General features: G+C 36.6%; 1 protein-coding gene across 1 annotated transcript in view; it reads right to left on the bottom strand.

Annotated features, from left to right (window-relative positions):
* Positions 1 to 914: 914 nt before the first annotated feature.
* The window catches only part of NAA35 (N(alpha)-acetyltransferase 35, NatC auxiliary subunit), an 86,775-nt gene continuing 61,139 nt past the window's right edge, over positions 915 to 26,550 (bottom strand). The window contains exons 12-22 of the mRNA XM_011945888.1: positions 18,333 to 18,392; positions 14,917 to 15,023; positions 12,474 to 12,540; positions 9,774 to 9,872; positions 9,001 to 9,179; positions 6,493 to 6,629; positions 5,636 to 5,703; positions 4,825 to 4,965; positions 4,399 to 4,521; positions 2,226 to 2,306; positions 915 to 1,302 (exon numbers count right to left, since the gene is read on the bottom strand). Of these exons, the coding sequence (XP_011801278.1) occupies positions 1,243 to 1,302; positions 2,226 to 2,306; positions 4,399 to 4,521; positions 4,825 to 4,965; positions 5,636 to 5,703; positions 6,493 to 6,629; positions 9,001 to 9,179; positions 9,774 to 9,872; positions 12,474 to 12,540; positions 14,917 to 15,023; positions 18,333 to 18,392 (1,122 nt within the window). The 3' untranslated portion in view covers positions 915 to 1,242. The remainder of the gene's footprint in view (positions 1,303 to 2,225; positions 2,307 to 4,398; positions 4,522 to 4,824; positions 4,966 to 5,635; positions 5,704 to 6,492; positions 6,630 to 9,000; positions 9,180 to 9,773; positions 9,873 to 12,473; positions 12,541 to 14,916; positions 15,024 to 18,332; positions 18,393 to 26,550) is intronic.

The following is a 26,550-nucleotide window of genomic DNA, read 5'->3' on the forward strand; positions in this document are numbered from 1 at the left end:
GCGCCTGTAGTCTCAGCTGCTCAGGAGGCTGAGGCAGGAGAATGGCGTAAACCCGGGAGGCGGAGCTTGCAGTGAGCTGAGATCCGGCCACTGCACTCCAGCCTGGGCGACAGAGCAAGACTCCGTCTCAAAAAAAAAAAAAAAAAGATATTTGAAGCTGAGAACCTTTATAACCACAGACCAAATATAAAACTGTCACTAGTCTTAGGCTAAGCCATCAAAGCCAATTTACATCACAGAGTGGCTCATTTTGCTAAGAGTATTGCCTGCTACAGAGGACAAAAAGGAAGGCCCAAAAGGCCTAGACAGCTGCCATCGCAAACATCAGAGCGGAGACAGGACAAGTGGGAAAGGAAGGGGAGGGCCTCTGGCAGCAGGCACTTGGAAGCACAGGGGGATGTAGTCAGATTTTCAAAGCCAGAGGATACTTAACAGGCACTCATTTGAAAATGTTTCATGGGTTAAACTGAATATGAAGTAAACAAAAAGGAGTACACCACATTTAAACATAGACCTAAATTTTGATCTATATACATTTCTATCTGCCTCCTTTTTGAATAATGTCACCAGCAAACATAAGGTATGATCTTTTAAAAGTGCCAAAAGTAACAGGTAAAGGATTTTTGTTTTACACACCTGTATTCTTAGATATATAATTTGCGATGTCATGACACATAAAAATCACCATTTTCATGTAATTTAGTTTCTATCTTAGAAGTCCTCCCAAAAATCTCTTCTAAATGTATTTTACCAAAATCTCATACAAGTGTTTAATTAACCTCTTGATTTGAAACTTCTTTTGGATAACGTTTTGGAACTACTCAAATGTTAAAGAGCATACACCTTCTTCAGTTCTTAACATGGACAAAGAGCTACTGTTTCTCATCTCCAGCAGGGCATTTTTTTTTTTTTTGGTCAAGAAATTTATTAACCTTTACAAAGACTATTTTCACTCAATCATTCATAAAAAATGATTTGTGATTAAATCTGTAATAAAACCATATAATGTTCATCAATGCATTCAATAAGACCAGTTTCTTCCATGGAACATAATAAACCACTTTAAAACAGCAGTTTTCATTCACGTCATATAAGGCTGTCAAACTAAAAGTATTCCTTATAATGAGTTGTTACCCAAGAAATCCATCTCACTTCCCGTGGTGTGGAGCCTGGTGATGTGCCCTCCAAGAGTGGGGTCTGAAAGAAGACTCTGCCCCTTTATGGCCACCTTCCCAGTCTCTCTCAAACAAGTTTCACAACAGGAAAATATTTATGAGCAGAGAAATCAAATTCAGGAGGAACCTGTTAAAGAAAACCCAGAAAGTCAATTAATGTATATACAAATATTCAGATGGTACACAAAACAAGACTATTTTTATTTTAGAGTTTCTTGTGTTCTTAGAAACAAGGCAGCAGAAAATAGATTTTAAAAACTAGGTTAATGACAAAAAAGATAGGATATGGAAGAAAAACCGATTAATTTGTTTTTGAGTTTTATGAAGATCATAAGAAAATAGGCTGACCAGCTGTTTTCTATCTTCGGAAAACAGTTAAAAAAGATAAATAGTCAAAAATTATAGAAAAGGCATTCAGTTAGATCAGGGGTCAGGATACTTTTTAGTTCCAGGGTAACTGACAGAACTAAGCAATGAGATGAGAGAGTCAGTCAGTAGGAAACCAGGGCAGGAGCGAAGGAAGGCAGATCACAGGAAACACTGGAAGAAAACAAGGTGCACAACACACACAGGCAAATGCCTCCACGGCTGGCCTCTCCACAGCATAGAATCTGTGCTCTGAAATACGTGGCATGGATGATACAACATTACCAAAAAAAAGCTTATAGACTCCTCTTCTGAGCCATTACAAAGAAGTCTTTCATTATTAAAGCACTCACTTTCCCAAAGGCAGATGACATTTAAATACCTCGTACTTCTCCCATAAAATTTTCTTTACATAAATTTTCTTTTTTCACCCCAAGTTATTCAGTAATTTACACAGCAAGGAGATGGAAAACATATGGGCAGACTTTAGAAATTTTAACCCAACCAAATATACATCTCAAGGCAAAATGGCAAGCTCTAATTTTTTGCTGCTGAACTAAACTTTTTAGAATGATTTTTGTTCAGTGGTTTAATTTTTCCTGTAATATTTACACATCTCATTGGAAAACATTATGAAACTTCACAAGAATTTAAGAGCACTTCTTTTTCCCACAACGTACTCACTTTAGATTCCTTTTTGTGTCCTCCTGCCAATAACTTCATAACCACAAAGTTGGGTTTGGCAACCTTTAAAATTCTATTAACCTGAAACATGAACATAAAACTATTGAAACATTAACTTCATAGGCAAAATTTCTCTTTTTCTTTTTTGAGACAGAGTCCTGCTGTCAACCCAGGCTGGAGTACAGTGGTAAGAACACGGCTCACTGAAGCCTCAACCTCCTGGCTCAGGCAATCCTCCCACTTCAGCCTCCCAAATGGCTGTGCACCATCACACCCAGCTCATTTTTAAATTTTTGCAGAGACAGGAACTATGTTGCCCAGGCTGGTCTTGAACTCCTGGGTTCAAGCAGTTATCCCACCTTGGCCTCCCAAAGTGTTGGGATTATCAGCGTGAGCCACTGTGGCCAGCCAAAATTTCTTAATTATAGATACTAACAGGAACTTTGTATAATGGAAGTGTTGATGTTTTATTAAATAAAGGCAATTTAAAATTCTAAATATATTTCTTTTAATAATACAGAACTTCATTTCGATTAACTCTGAATTGAAATGGCTACCTTATCTCGTTTTCCTGAATAACAAAAAAATTGGGCTGCAGTCCTGAAAAGGCAGCATAGCATACATAGTATTAGGAGCACAGACTCATCTTTGAATAAATGAATGAAGTTTCACTAAATGAAATATGTCATCTATCATAGGTAGCTCCTCAAATTTTTAGACTCCCCCTACATATTTTCTTAGATGGTACATATAATTTTTAAAACGTGTCTCCCCTATCCCTCTTCCAAGCACTCTGCTTCCCTCCAAGGAAGGAAACAAAACTACCAATTCTGACACTATCTTTCTAAAGATATTTTATACTCGCATACATACATATAGGCTTCCCTTGCCCCCTTTGATGGAAACTGCACCATACTATGCATATTAAAGTGCGCCTTTCTTTTTAGATTTCTTAAATCATACGGAGCATTCCATCACAGTATGTAAAGAGCTTCCTCATCCGCCTTAAGGCTGCGTAGTATTCCACTGTATGAATGTATCATCATGTAGCAGTCCCCTGTTGATGGATACTACTGTTTCTTCCTGCTTTTTGCTATTAGAAATCCTGCTGCAGGGAATACTCTTATGTTCATCACTCTCACTTCCTGTATGTGTTCATGTATCGATATAAATCCCAAAAAGCAGAACTGCTGGATCTAAGCATTAATGATCTCTGACAAATACTGCTAAGCTACCCCTCTATGGAAGTGGTCCCAAGATATACTTCCCAAAACAGTATGTACACATTACAGGTAACTTTTAGAAAATAAATGTATTTCAATAAAATTAGGGATATGGTAAATTATTAAAATATCAAAAGCCTGAAACAATTTTTGCCCCAAGTTTATTTTGATAACTCAGAGTCTTCAAAAGCAATAGCCTTTATTTTAAATGGTCAAGTGGAATAAGATTGTTTCTGTGACAACTGGCCAGGTCATTTTTCATATTTATGTAAAACTTAGTTACGTTTTAATAATTTTGTTTTTTTTTTGAGATGGAGTTTCGCTTGTCACCCAGGATGGAGTGCAACAGCGCAATCTTGGCTCACTGCAACCTCCACCTCGGGGTTCAAATGATTCTCTTGCCTCAGCCTCCCAAGTAGCTGGGATTACAGACAGGCATGCACTACCACGCCTGGCTAATTTTTTGTACTGTTAGTAGAAACGAGGTTTCACCATGTTGGCCAGGCTGGTCTCAAACTCCTGACCTCAGGTGATCCACCCACCTGGGCCTCCCAAACTGCTGAGATTACAGGTGTGAGCCATCACGCCCGGCCCCCTTAACAAACTGATTAAACCAGAAATGTTTCAATGCTAACATTTTGAGCTATGAATCAGAGCAGTCTGGATCTTATGCTTATCTTTCTTTCTTCATGATTGTGAGTCATAATTTGTCTTTGCATTGACTTCTAAATTTACACAAAGCAGGTATTTACATCACCTCATTCTTAAAATTAACTTGAAGTCTGACAAGGTTAGTTTGACAAAACTATCCGAAATCTTTCACAGAAACATGACAAGTTATATTCACTAACACTATTAAAGTTCACTTTCATAATTCACTTTCATCCAGCAGTAAGAGATGTATTTCCTGCCACGCTTTTCCCGTAAAATCACTGTGAATCCAGTCTTACCTCATGGTCCGGGTTAGGAATATTTTCCAATATCATTTTTGCCTGCTGAAAGTGCTTACTAGCTGCCACATACAATTCAGGAGACTGAGGAGGAGGGCTATATTTATTGAGGTCAGACATTTCCTAAAAAGAAGGGGAAATATAATTCAAAACATGTTTAATATGAACAATTCTAAACTTCCATTTCTAATTACTAAAGAATTCTACATTGTCTATCCACTCATATACAGACACTGGGGCAAACATTTGGCACATCTCCCTATTTTTTCCTAGGTAATATGTAATTCTCAACCCTCATATGCTACCTCATATTATTCTTATAATTTAAATAACTGTAAATGTAACAACATGGCTAGGTATAAACAGCATCTCTCTAAGAAGGTCTAAGACTGAAGATTTCCGAACAATTTCCTTGAGCAGGTTCACCTTGAACTGTAAGTAGTGCACAGGCGGCGGGGTCATCACACTGTTGAATGGAGCAAACCTGTGCTCATACCGAACTTGTTCACTATCAAGCTCAAACTTCGGTTTACGTACTTTGCCATCCATGTCAAATGCAACCATGGTCTAAATGAAAAAGGGAACAAGAAAAAAGATGAAATCAATATGAAAAAAGCAAACACTCTCATCAATACGGAATAGAAGACAAGAAACAGCTATTTAAAACCTTCAAGTAAACACTTCTGAAAAAATGAGGACATATAATTGTCATAAGCACAGGTCCTATTTTCAAACAAAGTCCATGTTCTGCTTTATGCATTTTCATGTAAGTTGCCTCAAATGATTTCTTGGACTGCCAAGTACAACTTAAGAGTTAGTACCCACTGCCTCTTGCTTAAGCCATTGGTTGTGGAGCTCACCCTCTTCCAAATACACTCCTAAAAAACCTAAACTCCATCTCTTCCAGGAAGCCTTGCCTGATCATCAATCAGAAGTACTCTCTTCCTTTTCTTATACCTGTCACAGACGCATCAACTGGTCTGTTGCTACAGATTTGAAACAAGGACCATATAGAATTGGTATCTCCTGCAATGTACTCAGTACAAAGTATCTCACACATAGCAAGGATTCAAACGGTTGTTGAACAAATTAATGACAATAAAGGTAATCCTCAAGCAGACAAAGTAAAACAAAGGTGAAATTACAATCTGGAAAGAACCACAGAAAAGAGTTTAAATAAACTATATAATAGGAATAGAGCTGAAAGGTAAAAAGAACTTCACTTTCAACAACTTACTTTAAACATTCCAGCACACATGTTCTGATATGCTTGGCTCATTGTGATCTCTCGGCTCAAAGGGCGAACTGTAATTAGAAAGAAAAACATAATCTTCCATAATCTCTTCCTCCTTCCTCTTGCATTATTGCAAAAGAAAATCTAATTTAAAAAATCTTCCAGCTTGTACACTAAATTAAAACTTCAGTTTGTTCCTACAGGTTACATTTTATTTATGGTCAAAATCTACAAATAATAAAATATAATAATCATGTCCCCAAATAGCTAATACTATAAAATTCCAGTATAAAGTAATTATAACTTTTCTGAATTCACCCGAGATTTAACCTTTTAAAGGAAACCCATGAATACAGTGATTTAACGACCCATCCAAATTGCTTTAAGTCCTAAGGAAATATGAAGCAGTATTTTTATAGCCTTCCCTAAGTGATCAATAGGGCAGTCCCTTTGAAACAGTTCTGTCCTCATGGTTCTTGGGTGATGCCCAAGGCACCTTTCGGTGCCCACTACCACAGCACAGCTCCAGAACTACTGTCCTCCTGAGCTATCAGGCTCTGTCAAAAGGTCAATGGCTTCCTGCTGTCTTGTCCCCTAACCTGTATCTTGCTTGCACACGCCACGTGGCTACTTCTTGATCAAAGATTCTCTGATAGACAGAACAGCAAAGAAATGAAAGCAAGGAAAGGAACCAAAAAGCTTATGTCATTAATACTGGGACTCAGTCTCTACCTTATAGTTTCTGAAAAGAGGAGGAACAAGAGCTAAAATATAATGAGTAACTCACAAGTAGTTCCATTTATTTATTTGTAGAAATTAAAGTACACTCTGTTGTTAAGTTTAAAAATAATCCACAGCACCTTTCTTTTTTTTCTTTGTTTTTTTACTACTACGGCCTTTCTGCTGCTCTTCCATTATCCTTTCCTCTGCCATTTGAGAGCCATCTGCACGACTCAATGTTGACATCAACCATGCATAAAGGAATTCAGAGAGATACCTTAAAGGATACAAAATGTTAGTTAATGGTAGATGTCTAAATGAGACAGCTTTATCAACACATATATTAACAACAATAGATACTTCAAATAATGCTTTAGGTCTTTAAAAACAGATCATTTGATTATACATCTTACAAGAAATGAACACAAGGATTAATTTTCCCTTTCAACATTTTACAACTTTCCAGATTTCCTGATAATTATACATGTACATATGCAAATCAAATGAATGCCCATTAAGTTTTCATTGTATCAGAACACAGTTCAGTTCAGTCTATAAATATTTTAATCACAAATAAAATCAGAAAAAGATAAAAAATTATTGGCATTATAAAAAATCATTCTTAAAAATTAAGAACATTCACATTTACAATTTACTTGAGTTTAATAAACAAAATATAAAACAGAACATTCTACCAGACACTAATTTTTCAGAACTTTAACACTGCTAAGCCAGAAAAGTCTTCAAATCTAGGAGACATATATATATATACACTTCATAACATAATCAATAATAATAAGACCTATAATTGCATATGAAGAGTAAACAATTCCTGGCCCTGAATTTAAGAAAAACATTTACTATAGTACCCTTTTACAGTATATAACTGAATTTTGTTTCCCTGCCACCCTACAAAATGTGAGAGTCCATAACAACTCATATACCTTAATTCAAGTGAAGGATTTCTATAGGTAACTGACGGTGCCGTCTACCTTCTGTTTATCTAACCTAAGGACACATGAGTGAAGGGGACAACTAAGATACAGCCTTTTCCTCTCAAATATCAGGTACCTCAATGATCTATTAAGTGCTTTATCAAAATTAATATACATTTATGTCTAAGAGAGTGCTGATATTCTATACCAATGGTTCTCAAATGTCATCTCTGGGCCAGCACCAGTTAACCTGAGAACCAGTTAGAAATGCAAATTATTCGGTCTCACCCTAGACCTAACAGGTCAAGAATTAGCCCAGAAATTTGTGTATTAACGCACTTTCCAAGTGATTACAATGCATGTTAAAGTTTAAGGATCACTGTTTTTGCTGATGATTTGAAAAGAGTCCACATGCTTCAGGGATCGTATGCATGAAAAACAACTAAAGGTTATCTCAGGGAAATGCAGGAGCCCAATCTGTCATTTTGAAATTAAAAAGCAGTTCGAAAACAATTATGAAAAGACCACAAGGGTATTTATGGGCAGAACTAAAGTTCTTTTAATAAGAAAAGAAACAAATCTACTTATGAATATAGACAAATGTGTAACAGAGTATTTATCTGAGTATCATTTATTTGCTGAATTAAGATCCCAATTCTCTGTGCAAAAAAGCATATAAAAATTAATGAAACCAGTATTGTCTACTATGAATAACAAAATGTACTATCCAAAGTAGCTATATAAATACCTGTTATTAAGGATTATTTGGTATTATCTATATAAATGTTGAAGAACATATAGCAAGGAAAATTATTCTCATATTGCTATAGTTGATGCTCAAATTCACTTTTCATAAGCAAGAGTTATCTGTCAAGAGCCTTCACTGCTCATAACAAAATGTACGTCAACAGCATGGAAGAGAATTACTTTCCCTCCCACAGCAGTGACTTCAGAGAATATAGAATATCTTAATTACTAAGTTCAGTCAGTTTAAATAAGTTTAAAAGGTGAACTCTATTAAAGTCTAATATACTAAACCTGAGTGTTTGTGATGAGTAACACAGGTCATTAGTTTAAAATTATGTGCCAGGTTGAGAAAAAGATTCAAAATAACTGAATTCATTAATGCTCAATTTTATTTTCTTTCTATGACAGCTTTTACATGCCTAAAATATGTTCAAGCATCCTCTTAGTAGGTTTCTTTATTTTGTCCTCAAGTGAAAGGGAAGAACTACTCTGCTGAAGATCATCTTTTATCAACTCCAAAGCTCCTGAAGTGCATCCTCAGCACCACGGTTTGAAACAGTTATGCACCCAGTAATCAGCTTGGTCATGATTTCTTCTAAGCAGACAGTCCTGATTCCAATTTGATGTTTAACTCTGTCAAGTACATCCACAGCTAGTGCTACCAAATTCAGGGCAAAACGTGTTAATTTTTCTCCATATGAACAAATAAATGATCTTCAATCAATCCATTTACTTTGGAGTCATTTTTTGTTAACTTTTTACATATTTGGAAAAATACACTCATGCAATATTATAGCACTTAAAGATATTCAAGATGATCCAGCTCTAATTTTCGAATTTTTCCAAATGTCCCACAACTAAAGGTAAAGTATACTAAATGAAAAAGTACCCTGAAATTAACTCTAAATTCTCTCAGATCTTATCCATTCCACCTACCACCAATTTTAACTCAAACTGTGCTCTTACCAATATATGTAATAGTACTCGTGCATACTGTAGAGTTCCAATTCAAAGCCACTTAGAAGATACTGTATCATAATGCGAAGGTTATGGTAAAGGACCCAGGTACCTAAACAGGCCAAATGTTGCCTTTGGGGTTCCTGTTTCAACAGCATGGTGTGAAGCGCTGCATCAACCTTTTCTGCCTATTAAAATAAAATGTCATAAACTGTGTTCGTTTAGTTTTCTTAAGGTAATGAGAGAACTTTAAAAAAAAATACAGCTAAAAAGAATATAAGCAGAAAGTTTAAATCTGACCACCCAAAGAAACATTTTTAAATGCATTTTTATTAGGTTTACATTCGAAGTTCTCATTTCACAATGGTTAACATTTACCTAAACATGCCTTAAACTAAAAAGACATCAATTTTAAAGGACAAAAATACAAATAATACACTTCAGGTCTTTACTTATCAATATTGCTGCTGTATATATATTAACTTTAAAATTAATATATTAACATTTTTATATGTAACCCTTGTTATAAAACTATCATTTTATACATTATTTCGTAATTTATTCCTATTATCAAAGAAATATTTAAGATGTCTATCAGTTTGGACTATTGTTCTGCTTCATTTTGTAAACGCTGGTGTAAGAAACTGTTATATTTTAAATGAAAAGTGGATCATGTTGAAAAATTAAACAGTCAAAATATTGTTCGGAAGAATTGTTTTTAAAAATCTGGACAAAGTGTGTGAGTCATTTAATTTTAGAAGAGAGGGGAACCTGGCTCTTACCTCATCCTGCAAGGTAGCAAATTCCTCAAGAATATGACCAAGCTTATCTCTCTGTCGAGCCCTGTTATGTCCATGGATCTGAATAAGACTACAGAATGGCTGCAATACACATATAATTTGTCAACCGTAAATATGAAATTTCCTGGTACCAAAGAAACTTAACATTCCAAGTTCACAATCTGGTTTAAGAGGAAAAAAATGCTGTGTATATGAGAATTATGTCTATGTATACTTTTAATTTTTACATAGGTGTTTAAGGAACTCAACACCAGAATTTATCAATAACCGGAAAAAACATAGCTTCATGTGAAACTTCCCTTCATATTGTAAAAATATCTTCTTTCAATCTTTAGATATCTTCTTGCAATTTCACGAGGACACTTTCTTTCCTGCTTATTTTGAGTCAAAAGCCAATGTTCAAGGCTGACATTCCTGTGCCGCTATAAATATACCAGAATGCCTAATAATTCTATAGCTTAAGAAGAGCTAATAGCCACAAACCTTGACTATTGTTCTTTATTCCTGCTTTCTCCATACAGTGTTCTCATCTAAAATACTATGCAACATTCCACTAACCAGGCAAGAGACATGGATTGGTAAGATGCTTTAAGTGTGAATTAGAAGATTCTCGAAGTATAATACTGTTTTATATTTGCATTCTTTGACAGATATTATCTCATTTGATCAATAACTACCCTGTAAGAGGTCAGAGAAGATGTAAGCATTTTACTCTTTAAAGAGTGGAAAGTTGGATCGGGCACGGTAGCTCACCCCTGTAATCCCAGTGCTCTGGGAGGCCGAGGCAGGTGGATCCTGAGGTCAGGAGTTTAAGAACAGCCTGGCCAAGATGGTGAAACCCCAACTCTAATAAAAATACAAAAATTAGCTGGGCGTGGTGGCAGGCACCTGTAATCCCAGCTACATGGGAGGCTGAGGCAGAGAACTGCTTGAACCCGGGAGGCAGGGGTTGCAGTGAGCCAAGACTGTGCCACTGCACTCTGGCCTGGGCGACAGAGTGAGACTTTGTCTCAAAAAAAAAGAAAGAAAAAAAAAAAAAGGAAAGTTTATAAAAAAGTGATGTGCCTGATAAAATATTAATGATAAAAAAGAAATGAAATCTGGTCTTCTGTTTTTTTTCTCTTTTCCCCATACCATGCTGCTTTTTTTTTCTCTCTCTCTCTACATATACATAGATAAACTTTTAGTAACTGGAAGTAGACCCAAAAAAGTCACCTGTTGGAGATCTCTAAGAGAAATACTTACATCTAATTAAATAAAAATGAAGCCACGTGCAGTGGCTCATGCCTGTAATCCCAGCACTTTGGGAGGCCAAGGCAGGTGGATCACTTGAGCTCAGGAGTTTGAGACCAGCCTAGCCAACAGGGTGAACCCGTCTCCACAAAAAACACAAAAAAATTAGCCAGGTGGGGTGCTGTGAGTCTGTAGTCTCAGCTATTCTGAATGCTGAGGTGAGAGGATCACTTTAGCCCTGGGGGTAGAGGTTGCAGAGAGCCAAGATTATACCACTGCACTCCAGCCTGGGCAACAGAGGGAGACCCTGTCTTAATAAATAAATAAATAAGTATTTTTTAAAATTAAATAAAAATGAATAATTCAACTCACTACAAGATTTGCATTTTTTCCTAATTACTTAAGATGAAAAAGTTTGTGATCTCATTTAAATAAATATATATATATATTTTTTTTGACAGAGAGTTTTGCTTTTGTTGCCCAGGCTGGAGTGCAATGGTGTGATCTCTACTCACAACCTCTGCCTTCTGGGTTCAAGCAATTCTCCTACCTCAGCCTCCTGAGTAGCTAGGATTACAAGCATGCACCACCATGCCCAGCTAATTTTGTATTTTTAGTAGAGACAGGATTTTTCCATGTTGGTCAGGCTGCTCGAACTCCCAACCTCAGGTGATCCGCCTGCCTCGGCCTCCCAAAGTGATAGGATTACAGGCGTGAGCCACCGTGCCCAGTCAATAATTTTAATTTTATTATAACTCAGTTCATTAATATAATACAAAGATAAGTGTATCAGGATGTTAAAAATATTCTTTGTAAGGTTAAAAAAAAAGTTTTTATGTCCATTCACAAAAAATTTCAAGGAAGCAACTGCTGTTTTCCCAGTTGAGAGTCATAACATTCCCTATCTGCGGCCCTCGCAGGCTGCAGGGAGAGGCCATCCACGGCTGCCTCTGTAGCCAATAACCTAGCAGAAGACCTTAGGTTATAAAACCATCCACTCAAGTGTTAGGAGTTTTTATCTATTCACTGAAAGTAAGTAAGAAATGTTAGATGAAAAAAAGCATTAATTAAAGACACTGAAGGAATTACAGTCCAGCAATTTATTATTCTTATTTTTTGAGACAAAGTCTCACTCTGTTGCCCAGGCTGCAGTGCAGTGGCATGATCTTGGCTCACTGAAACCTCCTGGGTTCAAGTGATTCTCCTGTCTCAGGCTCTTGAGTAGCTGGGACTACAGGCGTGTGCCACCACGTCTGGCTGATTTTTGTATTTTTAGTAGAGTCAGGGTTTCACTATGTTGGCCAGACTGGTCTCAAACTCCTGACCTCAGGGGGATCCACTTGCCTCAGCCTCCCAAAGCGCTGGGATTACAGGCGTGAGCCACCGCGCCCGGCCACAGCCCATGATTTTTAAAGTACCCATTACGACAATCCAAATTGTAGCTCTTACCCGAACACAGTGAGTAACAAAGGAGTCAATACAGTCCTTAGCCTGGTGATTATTATATAGGTAGCACCTGCAAGATAATAGTCACATCATTAAAATCTATTCGGCCCAAACGAAAGCAGCAGCAATTACTGCAGATGCTACAAATGACAGAGAAGGTGAATTAAAGAGAAAATGGAACCAATTCCTAAGTTCAAGAATGCTAGTATTAGACTATGAAACATTCTACAATTATTACGTAGTTCACATACATTTGTGATATTTCCAATTCCTATAGATCTATATTTGAACAATCAGAGTTGGATCCAGTAAGATCAAATTAGCAAGGAGAAAAGGAAAAGTCCAAAGCCCTACTTTTTCATGACCCTACTTCAGTGTCATATATATTTTCCTACAACTGATCTCCTCATGGACTGTGCTCATAATAGTCATTACAAAGAAAACACTATAGAGGATCCTCATTTTTTCTGTATCCCCACTCCTCACCATTGGTTACAAATCACTGAAACATCCCTTTGGCACCTCATCTCTTCTCACAAAGTGGTTTCCTTTACGGTGTTCCCTATCTGATAAACAGAGCCAAGGTCACACAATGGAAAAGACGGTGCAACCAGCACCCAGGAGAAAGAAAAAGGTGAACACCTGGAACAGGCATTTGGTGAAATGGGAAGTGCTGAAGGTTCATTACATCTTTAACCCTAGAGCAAGAAAATTACCTGAGATTAAAATAAAGCACTTTAAAAAGGCTCTCTCAATCTAAAGATGATTATTTTCAAATTTTAAAATTCAGTAGAAAAAATATGTTCATTGGTAGCCTTCAAGATCAAGAGGAAGAACTTTCTCACAACAAAGCAAAAATAACAAGGAGACGAATGTCATGAGGCATAGGTAAGGGAGCTCTAGAAGACTCAGTAGGCTAGGAGCTCTAAAAAAGGAGAAAACAAAACAGATGAAAGTGAAGCAATAAATAAGTAATAACAGGGACAAATGATCTGACTGAAAACTTGAGTCTTTAATGACTGAATTCCAGATAGGACTAGCTGAAAATCACACATGAATATTCTGGTAAAACTTCTGAACTCCTAAAATAAAGAGAAACTCATCAACACTCCAGAAGAAGTTTCAAATCACTTACAAAGGAAAAGATAATTCTCATCTACGATACTGAAATTTTTAAAACAGGAACAACTAGAACATCACACAATAAACTTTTCCATATATATAGTTACTTAGCATTATCTGTGGTAGTCATGTTCCATAAAGTTTCTGAAGATACTAAATTAGACTATTAAATCATTGCTAACAGGGGAAATAAAGGGTTAGATTCCTATGAGCCTCTGGTCACATTTCCATGCACTGATCAATGCATAACCTTGTTTTATGTGTATTTCTGTTTAAGACATCTTATTTAATGGATTAATAGACTGTTGATTTATTAACATCAAACTCAGACCCAATAGCATATACCAAATGTGAACAGGCTGAATTCTGCTTTCAAAAGATTTGAGCTAACAAAAATTACACCACCATGTAAAAGAAACATATTAGGCCGGTGCAGTGGCTCAAGCCTATAATCCCAGCACTTTGGGAGGCCAAGGTGGGCAGATCACTTGAGGTCAGGAGTTTGAGACCAGCCTGGCCAACACAGTGAAAGCCCACCTCTACTAAAAATACAAAAATTAGCTGGGCATGGTGACATGCACCCGTGATCTCAGCTATTCGGGAGGCTGATGCGGGAGAATCGCTTGAACCTGGGAGGCAGAGGTTGTAGTAAGCTGAGATGACGCAACCGCACTCCAGCCTGAGCAATATTATGTACATGCAAATATTACAAAATCCAAAAACATCAGAAATCTAAAATACTTCTGGTCCAAAGCATTTTGGATAAGAGATACTCAACATTTATTATGAAATATTTGGAGGTCATTACATAGAATTAGTTAGATCTACCATGAAGTAATTGGTGATAGAAAAGCCATCGTGTATCTTTCAGTGGAAAAAGATACACTTTGTTAAGCGTATATATATTTTTAACAAAGTGTAACTGCTTTGTTAAGAAATAATGACTCCTTTCTTTCCTTCCCCATTGGAAAAGCCTGGTATTTCTCAGAATGCCAAATCAAATGATGATTCTTTCTGCATGCAATCCTTTTCAGCCTCTGATGGCAGCATGTTTTCGGGGCAGTGCCTCTACTAGAGCAAAGTTGAAGGACTTACACTGGAGACAAAAAACTTAGAGGAGTTATCAGAAATTTTGTCAACCTCATAAAAACCTTAGTTTTAATCTAAACAATGTGGCAGAGATCAGTTAATTTTAACACGATTAAGTTACTTTTACATGGAGATTTGATCCCAAACAATGTTGATACTTTGGCTATAAAGGAGTACAGAGAAGTTGGGCTTTTAAAGGAGCACATACAACTCTAAAATGTCTTACAATACTTACTTGGGGGAAAGCACCGGAGGACTGACAAAAGACCGAAGTGCATCTTTCACCATGTCTTGCATGAGATGAGTTCCAAAGACCTTTTTGTTATCCACCAGGAAAGTGGTCTTAAAACAAATGTTACATACTAGTTATGGTGTCACGCACAGAGTTGTCATTACTATGAAATGAGTATACTGATAAATACCATAGACTACACAAGTGATTAAAACATAAAAAGTTCGTCAAAATTTTTTATAAAATGCTGTCTCCACAATGAGTGTTACTTATTAATCCTTATTGAAAGTGAATTCTGATGTAGAATAAAAAATGTACAGAAATAAAAATCTCCCAAGAGTAGTAATTAATATTTGACTAATATTAATTAGGCAAAATAAACTGACTAATCAGATTATGTCAAATAGCTAATGTATTAAAAAATGCTTCATAAACTATGAAATAGTAAATGGCTATAAATGTTATTTGATAATCCTATGTTTACCTCTAAGGAATGTTTTGTAACATATACAAATATTTAAATATTTCAATAACATATACAAATATTTGAATATGAAAAAATTTAAAACAATTTGTATTTAATGTTTTAATTTCCTTCCCTTAACAATCCACTATAATTTAATATTTAATATACCATACCTTGATTTCCTAACACTGTTTTTAAATTTTATTTTAAATTCACATATAGTAAAATTTACATGTTTGTTGTACAGTTACAAGTCTAACAAAAGCATAGTTTTTCAGGTCAGTCTCACAATCAAGATACAGAACAACCTGTATCACCCTAAAAACATTCCCTCATGGGATCCCTTTGTGGTCAAACGCTCCTACTGCCCCAAACCCCTGGCAACCACTGATCTGCTCTCCAACTCTATCGTTCTGTCATTTCCAGAATGTCATTAAAATGAAATCATATAGCCTTTTGAGTCCGGCTTCTTTCACCCAGCAGTTGAGATTCGTTGGCATTGGTAAGTGTATCATACTTCATTTTATTTCTGAGTAGTATTCCTCTGTGCAGGTACCACAGTATGTTTATCCACAGTATGTACCACACTCACCAGCTCAAGAACATTGGGTTGTCTGTTTTTGATGATCATTAACAAACAGCTCTACACATTTGCAGAGGTTTCCAGAAGAATGTCAAATTTCACTTCTCTTAGGCAATCAACTAGGAGTGTGAGCTACATGTTTAATTTATAAGAATGTGCCAAGCTATTTTCCAAAGTAGCCAAACCACATTACATTCCTATCACCAAATACATCCTCGTCAGCACTTGGTATTATCAGATTTTTTTTTTTTTGAGATGGAGTCTCACTCTGTTGCCCAGGCTAGAGTGCAGTGGTGCGATGTTGGCCCACTGCAACCTCTGCCTCCTAGGTTCAAGCAATTCTCTGCCTCAGCCTCGCAAGTAGCTAGGATTATAGGCACCTGACACCATGCTGGACTAAGTTTTGTATTTTTAGTACAGATGGGGTTTCACTATCTTGGCCAGGCTGATGTTGAACTTCTGACCTTGTGATCCACCCACTTCCACCTCCCAAAGTGCTAGGATTACAGGCATGAGCCACTGTGCCTGGCCAGATTTTTTTTTTAAGATATTCTAAAAGGTGGATAGTATTTCTGTGGTTTAATTTGCATTTCCTTAATATTTACCATGCTGGATTTGAATATTTAATATACTGAATACTGTTGAATATTAAGCATATGAGATTTGCACCTAAGTATTTCATTTTTTTATGTTATTGTAAATAGTTCGGTTTTTAAATTTTGATCTCCCATTGTTCATTTCAACTATATAGAATTACAACTGCTTTTTGTATAATGACTTCATATCCTATCATCTCATTAAATTCACTAATCAGTTCTAGGAACTTCCTTGTAAATTCCATGGGCATTCTACATGGAAAATCATGTCATCTCCAAGTAGACAGTATTTTTTCTTCCTTTCCAATCTGTATGCCATTTATTTCTTTTTCTTGCTTTATTGTGCTGGCTAAGATTTCCAATGTTGAATAAGAGCGAAGTGGGCATCTTTGTCTTCTTCCGATTCTTGGAGGAAACCATTTAGTCTTTCATCATTAAGTATGATGTTAACTGTAGGGTATTTTTGTATATGTCCTTTATCAGGTTTAGGAAGTTCTCTTCTGTATCTAGCTTTGCTAAGAGTTTCAAATCACGAATGGATGTTGAATTCTGTCAAATGATTTCTGTGAATATACTAAGATTTTAGATAATACGGTATATTATGCTGACCAATTTTCAAATGGTGAACCAGGCGTGATTCTTAGGATAAATCTCACTTGGTCATGGTGTACTATCTCTTTTTATATATTGTTGAATTTGATTCATTAATAATTTATTGAAGATTTTTACATCTGTGTTCGTGGAATAAGATTCTTACATCTGTGTTCATGAGGAAACTATGGTCTATAGTTTTCCATGTTTGTAATTTTGGTTTGGTTTTGATAGAGTAAATTCTGGCTCATATGAGTGTTCTTGCCTCTTTTATTTTCTGGAAGACACTGCACAGAGCTGGCCTGGAGTTTGCATTGTTAGGTTTTTAACTATAAGTTCAATTTATTTAACAGATAAGAAATTATTCAAATTATCTGTTTCTTCTTGAGTGAGTTTTGGTAGTTTGTATCTACATTTAAAGGAATAGGTCCATTTTATCTGCTTCTGCATTTATGGACAGAGTTGTATATCCCATTACTATCCTTTTAATGTTTATAGAGTCTGTAATGATACCCTTTCTTTCATTCTTGATATTAGTCATTTCTATTTTTCTCCTTATGTCTCATTAGAGGTTCACTGACTTCATGAATATTTTCAAAGAATGAGCTTTGGGTTGCACTGATTTTCTCCACTGTTTTTCTGTTCCATATTTTACTAATTTCTGCTCTTCATTATTGCCTTCCTTCTGTTTGCTTTAATTTGCTCTTCTTTTTCTGGTCTCATACAGAAAGCTTGGTCTCATACAGGTAGCTTAAATTACTAACTGTAGACTTTTTTTTTTTTTTTTGAGACAGGCTCTGACTCTGTTGCCCAAGGTGGAATGCAGTGGTGGGATCACAGATCACTGCAGCCTGGACTTCCCAGTTCAAGCGATCCTCCAACCTCAGACTCCTGAGTAGCTGGGACCACAGGCATGCACCACCACACCCAGCTCATTTTTTGTAGACTGGGTTTTGCCATATTGCCTAGGCTGGTCTTGATCTCCTGGACTCAAGTAATCCACCCACCTTAGCCTCCCAAAGTGCTGGGATTACAGGTGTGAGCCACCGTGCCTGGCCACATTGAATGTTTATATACTGGAAAATCCTTTAAAAGCATCTACCTTTTGTTCAATCAACCAATAAAACAATGTCAATACACGTATAATGTTTAAAGAAGTATTCTGAGACTAAGTGGAACTTACCTGTAACAGAGATCTTGAAAGAACACATGGTGACTGTTCACTAAATTCACAGAAAAAATCCTAATAGATACATAAAGAAAAAGCAGTGTCATTAATAGATTAAATAAAAGCCAAAAATACTTCATCATATAGAGTATAATTTTTACTAGACCTTCTGGAAATGACATAGTACCAGAGTTAAAATATGACAAATACAGGTTATTTCTATAGAAATTGTTTAATTGTATAAAAGGGACAATGGATAATTCTAGACTCTAAAAACTTTTCTTAAAAAAACTGACCAATCATGGAATTATGTGGATACCAATATTAAATTTGTATACCATAAAAATAATACCAACAATAATTTACTAAGTCATGGCAGAACTTTAGTTCCTATTTCACAGAAATAAATTCCAAGTAACCAAGTCAACTAGATGCACATTACTGACTGTTGCTGACTACAGGGAAAGACCAAAAGATACGGCTTTCTGAGCAAGATTCTACCAAGTGATCAAATAAGCCTAGGTGTCACCTGCTGGATCACACTCCAAAGCTTCAACACCAAAAGTACCTCACTAACATACCCGACTCTGAAACCGGAGACAAGAAGTCACCTTCAAATAAAGACCCTACAGAAAGCCTTGGCCCAGTGAAAACATCCAGAAAAGAAGTCTATTGACTGTACTCAATCTACAATGCAGTTAAAGGAACACCCACACACAGAGATGAGAAAGAACCAATGCAAGAACTATGGTAACTCAAATGGCCAGAGTGTCATATGTCCTCCAAATGACTGCACCAGTTCTCCAACATGAGTTCTTAACCAGGCTGAACTGGCTGGAATGACAGAAATAGAATTCAGAATATGGACAGGACCACAAAGATCATAGAGATTCAGGAGGATGGCAAAACCCAATCCAAGAAAAATAAGAATCATAATAAAGTGATACAGGAGCTGAAGGATAAAATAGCTGGCATAAAAAAGAACCTAAAAGGTCTGACAGAGCTGAAAAATACAAGAATTTCACTATGCAATCACAAGTATTAACAGCAAAATAAACCGAGGTGAGGAAAGAATCTCAGAACTTGAAGACTGGTTCTCTGAAATAAGACAGTCAGACAAAAATAAAGAAAAAAGAATAAAAAGGAATGAAAAAACCTCTGAGAAGTATGGGATTATGGAAAGAGGCCAACTCTGAATCACTGGCATCCCTGAAAGGGAGGGGAGAAAGCAAACATGTTGGAAGATATATTTCTGAGTACTGTCCGTGAAAACTTCCCCAACCTTGCTAGAGAAGCCAACATTCAAATTCAGGAAATACAGAAAAGTCCTGCAAGATTCTACACAAGCAGATCATCCCCAAAGCATACAATCCTCAGGTTTTCCAAAGCCGAAATGAAACAAATGTTAAAGGCAGCTACAAAGGAAGGGCAGGTAACCTAAAAAGGGATCTCCATCAGGCTAAAAGGAGACCTCTCAGCTGATACCCTACAAGAAGAGATTGGGGGCCTATATTCAACATTCTTTTAAAAATTTTCAACCAAGAATTTCAAATTCCACCAAACTAAGCTTCCTAAGTGAAGGAGAAATAAGATCCTTTTCTGATAAGCAAAGGTTGAGGGACTTCATTACCACCAGTCTTACCTCACAAGAGGATCTTGAAAGGAGCACTAAATATAGAAAGGCAAGACTCCTACCAGCTAATACAAAAACACACTCAAACACACAGACTAGAGTCACTATAATGCAACCACAAAAACAAGCCAACATAATAACCAGCTAACACCATAATGACAGGATCAAATCCACACATATCATACTAACCCAAATGTAAATGGGCTAAATGGCCCACTTGAAAAACAGTGACAGCTGGATAAAAAACCAAGACCTACTGAGGTGCTGTCTTCAAGAGACTCATCTCACACATAACAACACTCATAGGCTCAAAATAAAAGGATGGAGGAAAATCTTCCAAGCAAATGGAAAACAGAAAAAAGCAGGGGTTGTGATCCTAATTTCAGACAAAACAGATTTCACACCAACAAAGATCAAAAAAGACAAGGAAGGGTATTACATAAGGGTAAAGGGTTCAATTCAACAAGAAAACCTAACTATCCTAAATATATATGCACTCAGACTCCTAAAGCAAGTTCTTAAAGACCTACAGAGAGACACAACTCCCACACAATAACAGTGGGAGACTTCAACACTCCAATGACAGTATTAGATGGATCATCTAGACAAAAAATTAACAAAGATATTCAGGACCTAAACTCAGCACTGGACCAAATGGATTTGACAGACCTTTACAGAAGTCACCACCCAAAACAACAGAATATACATCCTTCACATCACCACATGGCACATACTCTAAAATTGACCACACAATTGGACATAAAACAATACTCAACAAATGTAAAAGAACTGAAGTCATACCAAACATACTCTTGGACCACAGTGTAATAAAAATAGAAGTCAACACAATGAAAATCACTCAAAACCATGCAATTACATGTCAATTAAACAATATGCTCCTGAATGCCTTTTGGGTAAATAATGAAATCAAGGCAGAAATTAAGAAGTTCTTTGAAAACAATGAGAAGAAAGATAAAACATACCAGAATCTCTAGGACACAGCTAAGGCAGTGTTAAGAAGGAAATTCATAGCATGTATTGTCCACATCAATAAGTTAGAAAGATCTCAAACAACCTAACTTCACAACTGAAAGAATCAGAGAAACCAAGAACAAAAAATCCCCAAGCTAGTAGAAGACAAGGACTAACAAAAATCAGAGCTGAAATGAGGGAAATCAAGACACGAAAACCCATTCAAAAGATCAACAAATCCTGCAATTCCTTTTTTGAAAAAAATTAATAAAATAGGCTACTAGCTAGACGAATTAAGAAGAAATGGGAGAAGATCCAAATAAACATAATTAGAAATGATGAAAGGAATATTACCACTGACCCTAAAGAAATAAAAACAACCATCAGAAACTACTATGAACATCTCCACACAAACTAGAAAACCTAGAAGAGATGGATAAATTCCTGGACACAAACACCCTCCCAAGACTAAGCCAGGAAGAAATTGATTCCCTGAACAGACCAGTAATAAGCTTCAAAACGGAATGAATAATAAATAATCTACCAACCAAAAAAAAAAAAAAAGGCCAGGACCTGAAAGATTCACAGGTGAATTCTACCAGATGTACAAAGAAGAGCTGGTACCGTTCCTACAGAAACTATTGCAAAAAACTGAGGAGGGACTTCTCCCCAACTCCTTCTATGAGGCTAGCATCATCTTGACACCAAAACCTGGCAGAGACCCAACAAAAAAAGAAGACTTCAGGCCAGTATCTTTGATGAACATTGATGCAAAAATCCTCAACCAAAGTACTTGCAAATTGAATCCAGCAGCACATCAAAAAACTAATTGACCACGATCAAGTAGGCTTCATCCCTGGGATGCAAGGTTGATTCAACATACAAAAAATCAGTAAATGTGATTCATCACATAAACAGAACTAAAGACAAAAGTCACGTGATTATCTCAATAGATGCAGAAAAGCCTTTTGATAAAATTTAATACCCCTTCATGTTACACTCTCAATAAACTAGGTATTGAAGAACCACACCTCAAAACAGTAAGAGCCATCTATGCCAAACCCACAATCAACATTATACGGAATGGGCAAAAGCTAGAAGTATTCTCCTTGAAAATCGGCACAAGAATGCCTTCTGTCACCAATTCTGTTCAACATATTAATAATATTAGAAGTCCTAGCCAGAGCAATCAGGCAAGAGTAAGAAATAAAGGGCATCGAAACAGGAAGAGAGGAAGTCAAACTATCTCTATCTGCAGATAACATGATTCTTTATCTAAATATCCCACAGTCTTGGCCTCAAAGCTCCTTCAGCTGATGAATAACCAGCAAAGTTGCAGGATACAAAATTAATGTACAAAATTCCCTAGCATTCTGATACACCACCAACAACCAAACTGAGAGCCAAATCAGAAAGACAATCCCATTCACAACTGCCACCAAAAAAAAAAAAAAAAAGCCACCTAGGAATACAGCAAACCAGGGAGGCAAAAAATCTCTACAATGAGAATTACAAAACACTGCTCAAAGAAATCAGAGGAGACACAAACAAATGGAAAAACATCCCACACTCATGAAGAGGAATAATCAATATAATTAAAATGGCTATACTGCCCAAAGCAATTTACAGATTCAATGTTATTCCTATCAAACTACCAATGACATTCTTCATAGAACTAGAAAAAATTATTTTAAAATTTATATGGAACCAAAAAAAGAGCCTGAATAGCCAAGGCATTCATAAGCAAAAGGAGCAAAGCTGGAAGAATCACATTACCTGACTTCAAACTATACTATAAGGTTACAATGACCAAAACAGCATGGTACTGGCTGGTACAAAAACAGACACATAGACCAATAGAACAGAATAGAGAGCCCAGAAATAAGGCCACTAATCTACAAACATCTGATCTTTGACAAAGTTGACAAAAACAAGCAATAGGGAAAAAACTCCCTTCTCAATAAATGGTGCTAGAATAACTGAGCCATAATGCAGAAGACTGAAGCTGGACCCCTTACATCATATACAAAAATCAACTCAAGTATTTTTTTAATTATTATTTTTTATATTAAATACTTAAATGTAAACCCAAAACTATAAAAATCCTGGAAGAAAACTTAGGCAATATCACCCCGGTCCGAGGAAGAGGCAAAGATTTCACAAGAAAGACACCAAAAGCAATCAAAACAAAAGCAAAAATTGACAAACGGGTTCCAATTAAACTTAAGAAGCTTCTGCAGAGCAAACGAAACTGTAAACAGACAACCTACAGAATGGGAGAAAATATCTGCAAACTATGCATCTGACAAAGGTCTAATATCCAGCATCTATATGGAACTTAAATTTACAAGAGAAAAACAACCCCATTAAAAAGTGGGCAAAGGACATGAATAGATACTTCTCAAAAGAAGACACACATGCAGCCAACATGCATATGAAAAAAGTTCAATATCACTCAACATTAGAGAAATGCAAATCAAAACCACGAGATACCATCTCACAGCAGTCAGAATGGCAATTGAAAAGTCAAAAAGTCACAGATGCTGGTGAGGTTGAAAAGAAAAGTGAACTCTATTATACACTGTTGGTAGGAGTTATAAATTAGTCCAGCCATTGTGGAAAGCAGTATTGGCAATTCCTCAAAGAGCTAAAAGCAGAACCGCCATTTGACCCAGTGGTCCCATTACTAGGTATGTACCCACAGGAATACAAAGCATTCTACCACAAAGACACACGCACATGAATGTTTACTGCAGCACTGTTCACAATAGCAAAGACATGGAATCAACCTAAATGCCCATCAGTGACAGACTGGATACAAAAATTGTGGTATGGCCAGAAGTGGTGGCTATGGCCAGAAGTGGTGGCTCTCACCTATAATCCCAGCACTTTGGGAGTCCGAAGTAGGCCAATCACCTGAGGTCAGGAGTTTGAGACCAACCTGGCCAACATGATGAAACCCCGTCTCTACTAAAAACACAAAAATTAGCCAGGCGTGGTGGTGCACACCTGTAATCCCAGCTAAATCCCAGCTACTTGGGAGGCTGAGGCAGGAGAATCGCTTGAACCCAGGAGGCAGAGGTTGCAGTGAGCCGAGATCATGCCATTGCACTCCAGCCTCAGCAACAAGAGCGAAACTCTGTCTCAAAAAAAAAAAAAAAAAAGAAAAGAAAGAAAGAAATTGTGTTACATATACACCATGGAATATTATGCAGCCATAAAAAAGAACGAGATCGTGTCTTCTGTGGGAACATGGATAGAGCTGAAGGCTATCATCCTTAGCAAACTAACGGAGGAAGAGAAACCAAATCCTGCATGTTCTCACTTACAAGTGAGAGCTAAATGGTAAGAACTTATAAACACAAAAAAGGAAACAACAGACACTGGGATCTACTTGAGTGGGGAGGGTAGAAGGAGGGAGAAGAGCAGAAAAGATAAGTATTGGGTACTGAGCTTAATACCTGGGTGATGTAATAATATGTACAACAAACCCCTGAGATGCGTGTTTATTTATGCAACAAACCTTCACATGTACCCCCAAATGTAAAATTGTTTTTAAAGAAATTCATCTAAAAATGAAAAGATACAGGTTTATATGTAGATGTAAAACCAGATGACAAAATACACTGAAATGCTAACATCTATAAAGGGTGAGACAGCAGTTATTTATCATCTTTGCAGTTCTCTGCATCTTCCAAATTTTATAGTTATATAATAATGTATGTATTTTAATACTTGGATTTGTTAATGATAACTATTTGGGCTTGGGATAGCAGCTCTTCAGAAACCGAAACCAGAATAAATGCCTATTCAGGCATCTATGTGATCAAGCTCTTTATTAAGAAATCCTGCAGCTTGCTGAGAAAAGTCTAAAGGATCGCTGACAATGCCTCCGCTACCTACCCTGGGTTAGAACCAATGTGGGTCCCCCTAAGGTACCTGCAATGGGCCATGGTTTCCTCAGAGGGCTCAGTGAAATTGACCGACAATAATGGCAGACAACTTAGCCTTCAATATCAGGAGTCAAGTCAGCCCTGTTGCTTACTAAAAAAAAAATATTTTAAAGTCCGTTTGCCTACCAATACAACTGGTAAAACAACCATATAAATTAAAAACATATTACCTTATGGTTGATACGGGTTTATAGGTTGATTTTACCTAAAGACCTTGCAATTAATCTAGTGAACACAAATGTATATCCACGTAACAATTACCGATAAAATAAAAGTCAATGTGGCAGAAAAGAGTAAGAAAATATATATTCTCATTCCACATATGCTATTATAGTCATCTAATTTGGTTACTTTAGAACCTCTGAACCTTAGTTTGTTTAGATGTAAAACTGTCTGTGATCTTTTTCCTAGGAACTTTTAAAATTCTGATTCTTACAACACAGTATAAGAAAGCAAATGCAACGTAAGGTATTAAAGGCATAATGAGTGTAACTTTAGTAAAAGAATGAAGACTTAAGCTGGGTTTTAATGACAAAAAATTAATAGAAGGAAAAATAAAGAACATAAACGAAAGCACAAATCTTTACTATCAACTATTTCCCAGAGACTGCTGCTAAATGCTGGGAGTATAAACTATATACTGTGTGATCTCAAGGAACACAGGTACAGTGGCAACCAGCAACCAAAGGGGAAGATTTCACAGAGGAAATGACATGGGGCTGGCAATTCCATACCTCAGCGTGTAAGGTAACACTCAAATGCCTAGCTATGCCATAGACGTTAGTGTACTTACGTCCTAAGAACAACAGTACTGTCTTGCACATTTTCTACCCTTCCAACTAACCTTACATGTGCTACTATAACCTTACCAATTAAACAGCTTTTCTGCTGTCAGCGGGTACAAGAGAAAAAAACAAAAAACAACAAAAAAAGCTCCATCTCTGAATGTTCTTAAAATGAGCCTTGTTTTCTATATTTTAACCCATAAAAAATATTAATCCAAAATATGATAGTTAAAAATGTACCTAGCAGCTTTGTTTTTTAGGAATTTATCTTAAGGGGGAAGGAAGCATATAATAAAAAGATTTACCTATACATATGTTCATCTTAGTATTGTTTGTAACATTGAAAATTACCTAAATGTAATTTAAATGAATGAAATGAAAAAACCTGTAATATATGCTTAAAATGGAATACCACACAGCCATTAAAATAATGTAGAATTTGTCATGTATTTGTTGACATGAAAAGGAAGATGTCCATGATACAGAGACAAGCAATTTTAAAAAGCAGGTTACCAAACATCATGAGCCTATTTTTATATGTAAAAGTACATATATACATACACACTTAAGGCCTGGCACGGTGGCTCATGCCTCTAACCCCAGCACTTTGGGAGTCCAAGGCAGGCGGATCACGAGGTCAGCAGATCGAGACCATCCTGCCTAAAACGGTGAAACCCCGTCTCTACTAAAAATACAAAAAATCAGCTGGGTGTGGTGGCAGGCGCCAGTAGTCCCAGCTACTCAGGATGCTGAGGCAGGAGTATGGCGTGAACCTGGGAGGTGGAGCTTGCAGTGAGCCGAGATCGTGCCACTGCACTCCACCCTGGGTAACAGAGCAAGACTCCATCTCAAAAAAAAAAAAAATTATATATATATAAAAATTATACATA

Source organism: Colobus angolensis, unplaced genomic scaffold (assembly GCF_000951035.1).
Source record: "Colobus angolensis palliatus isolate OR3802 unplaced genomic scaffold, Cang.pa_1.0 Scaffold246, whole genome shotgun sequence".
In the NCBI taxonomy this organism is placed as follows: Eukaryota; Metazoa; Chordata; class Mammalia; order Primates; family Cercopithecidae; genus Colobus; species Colobus angolensis.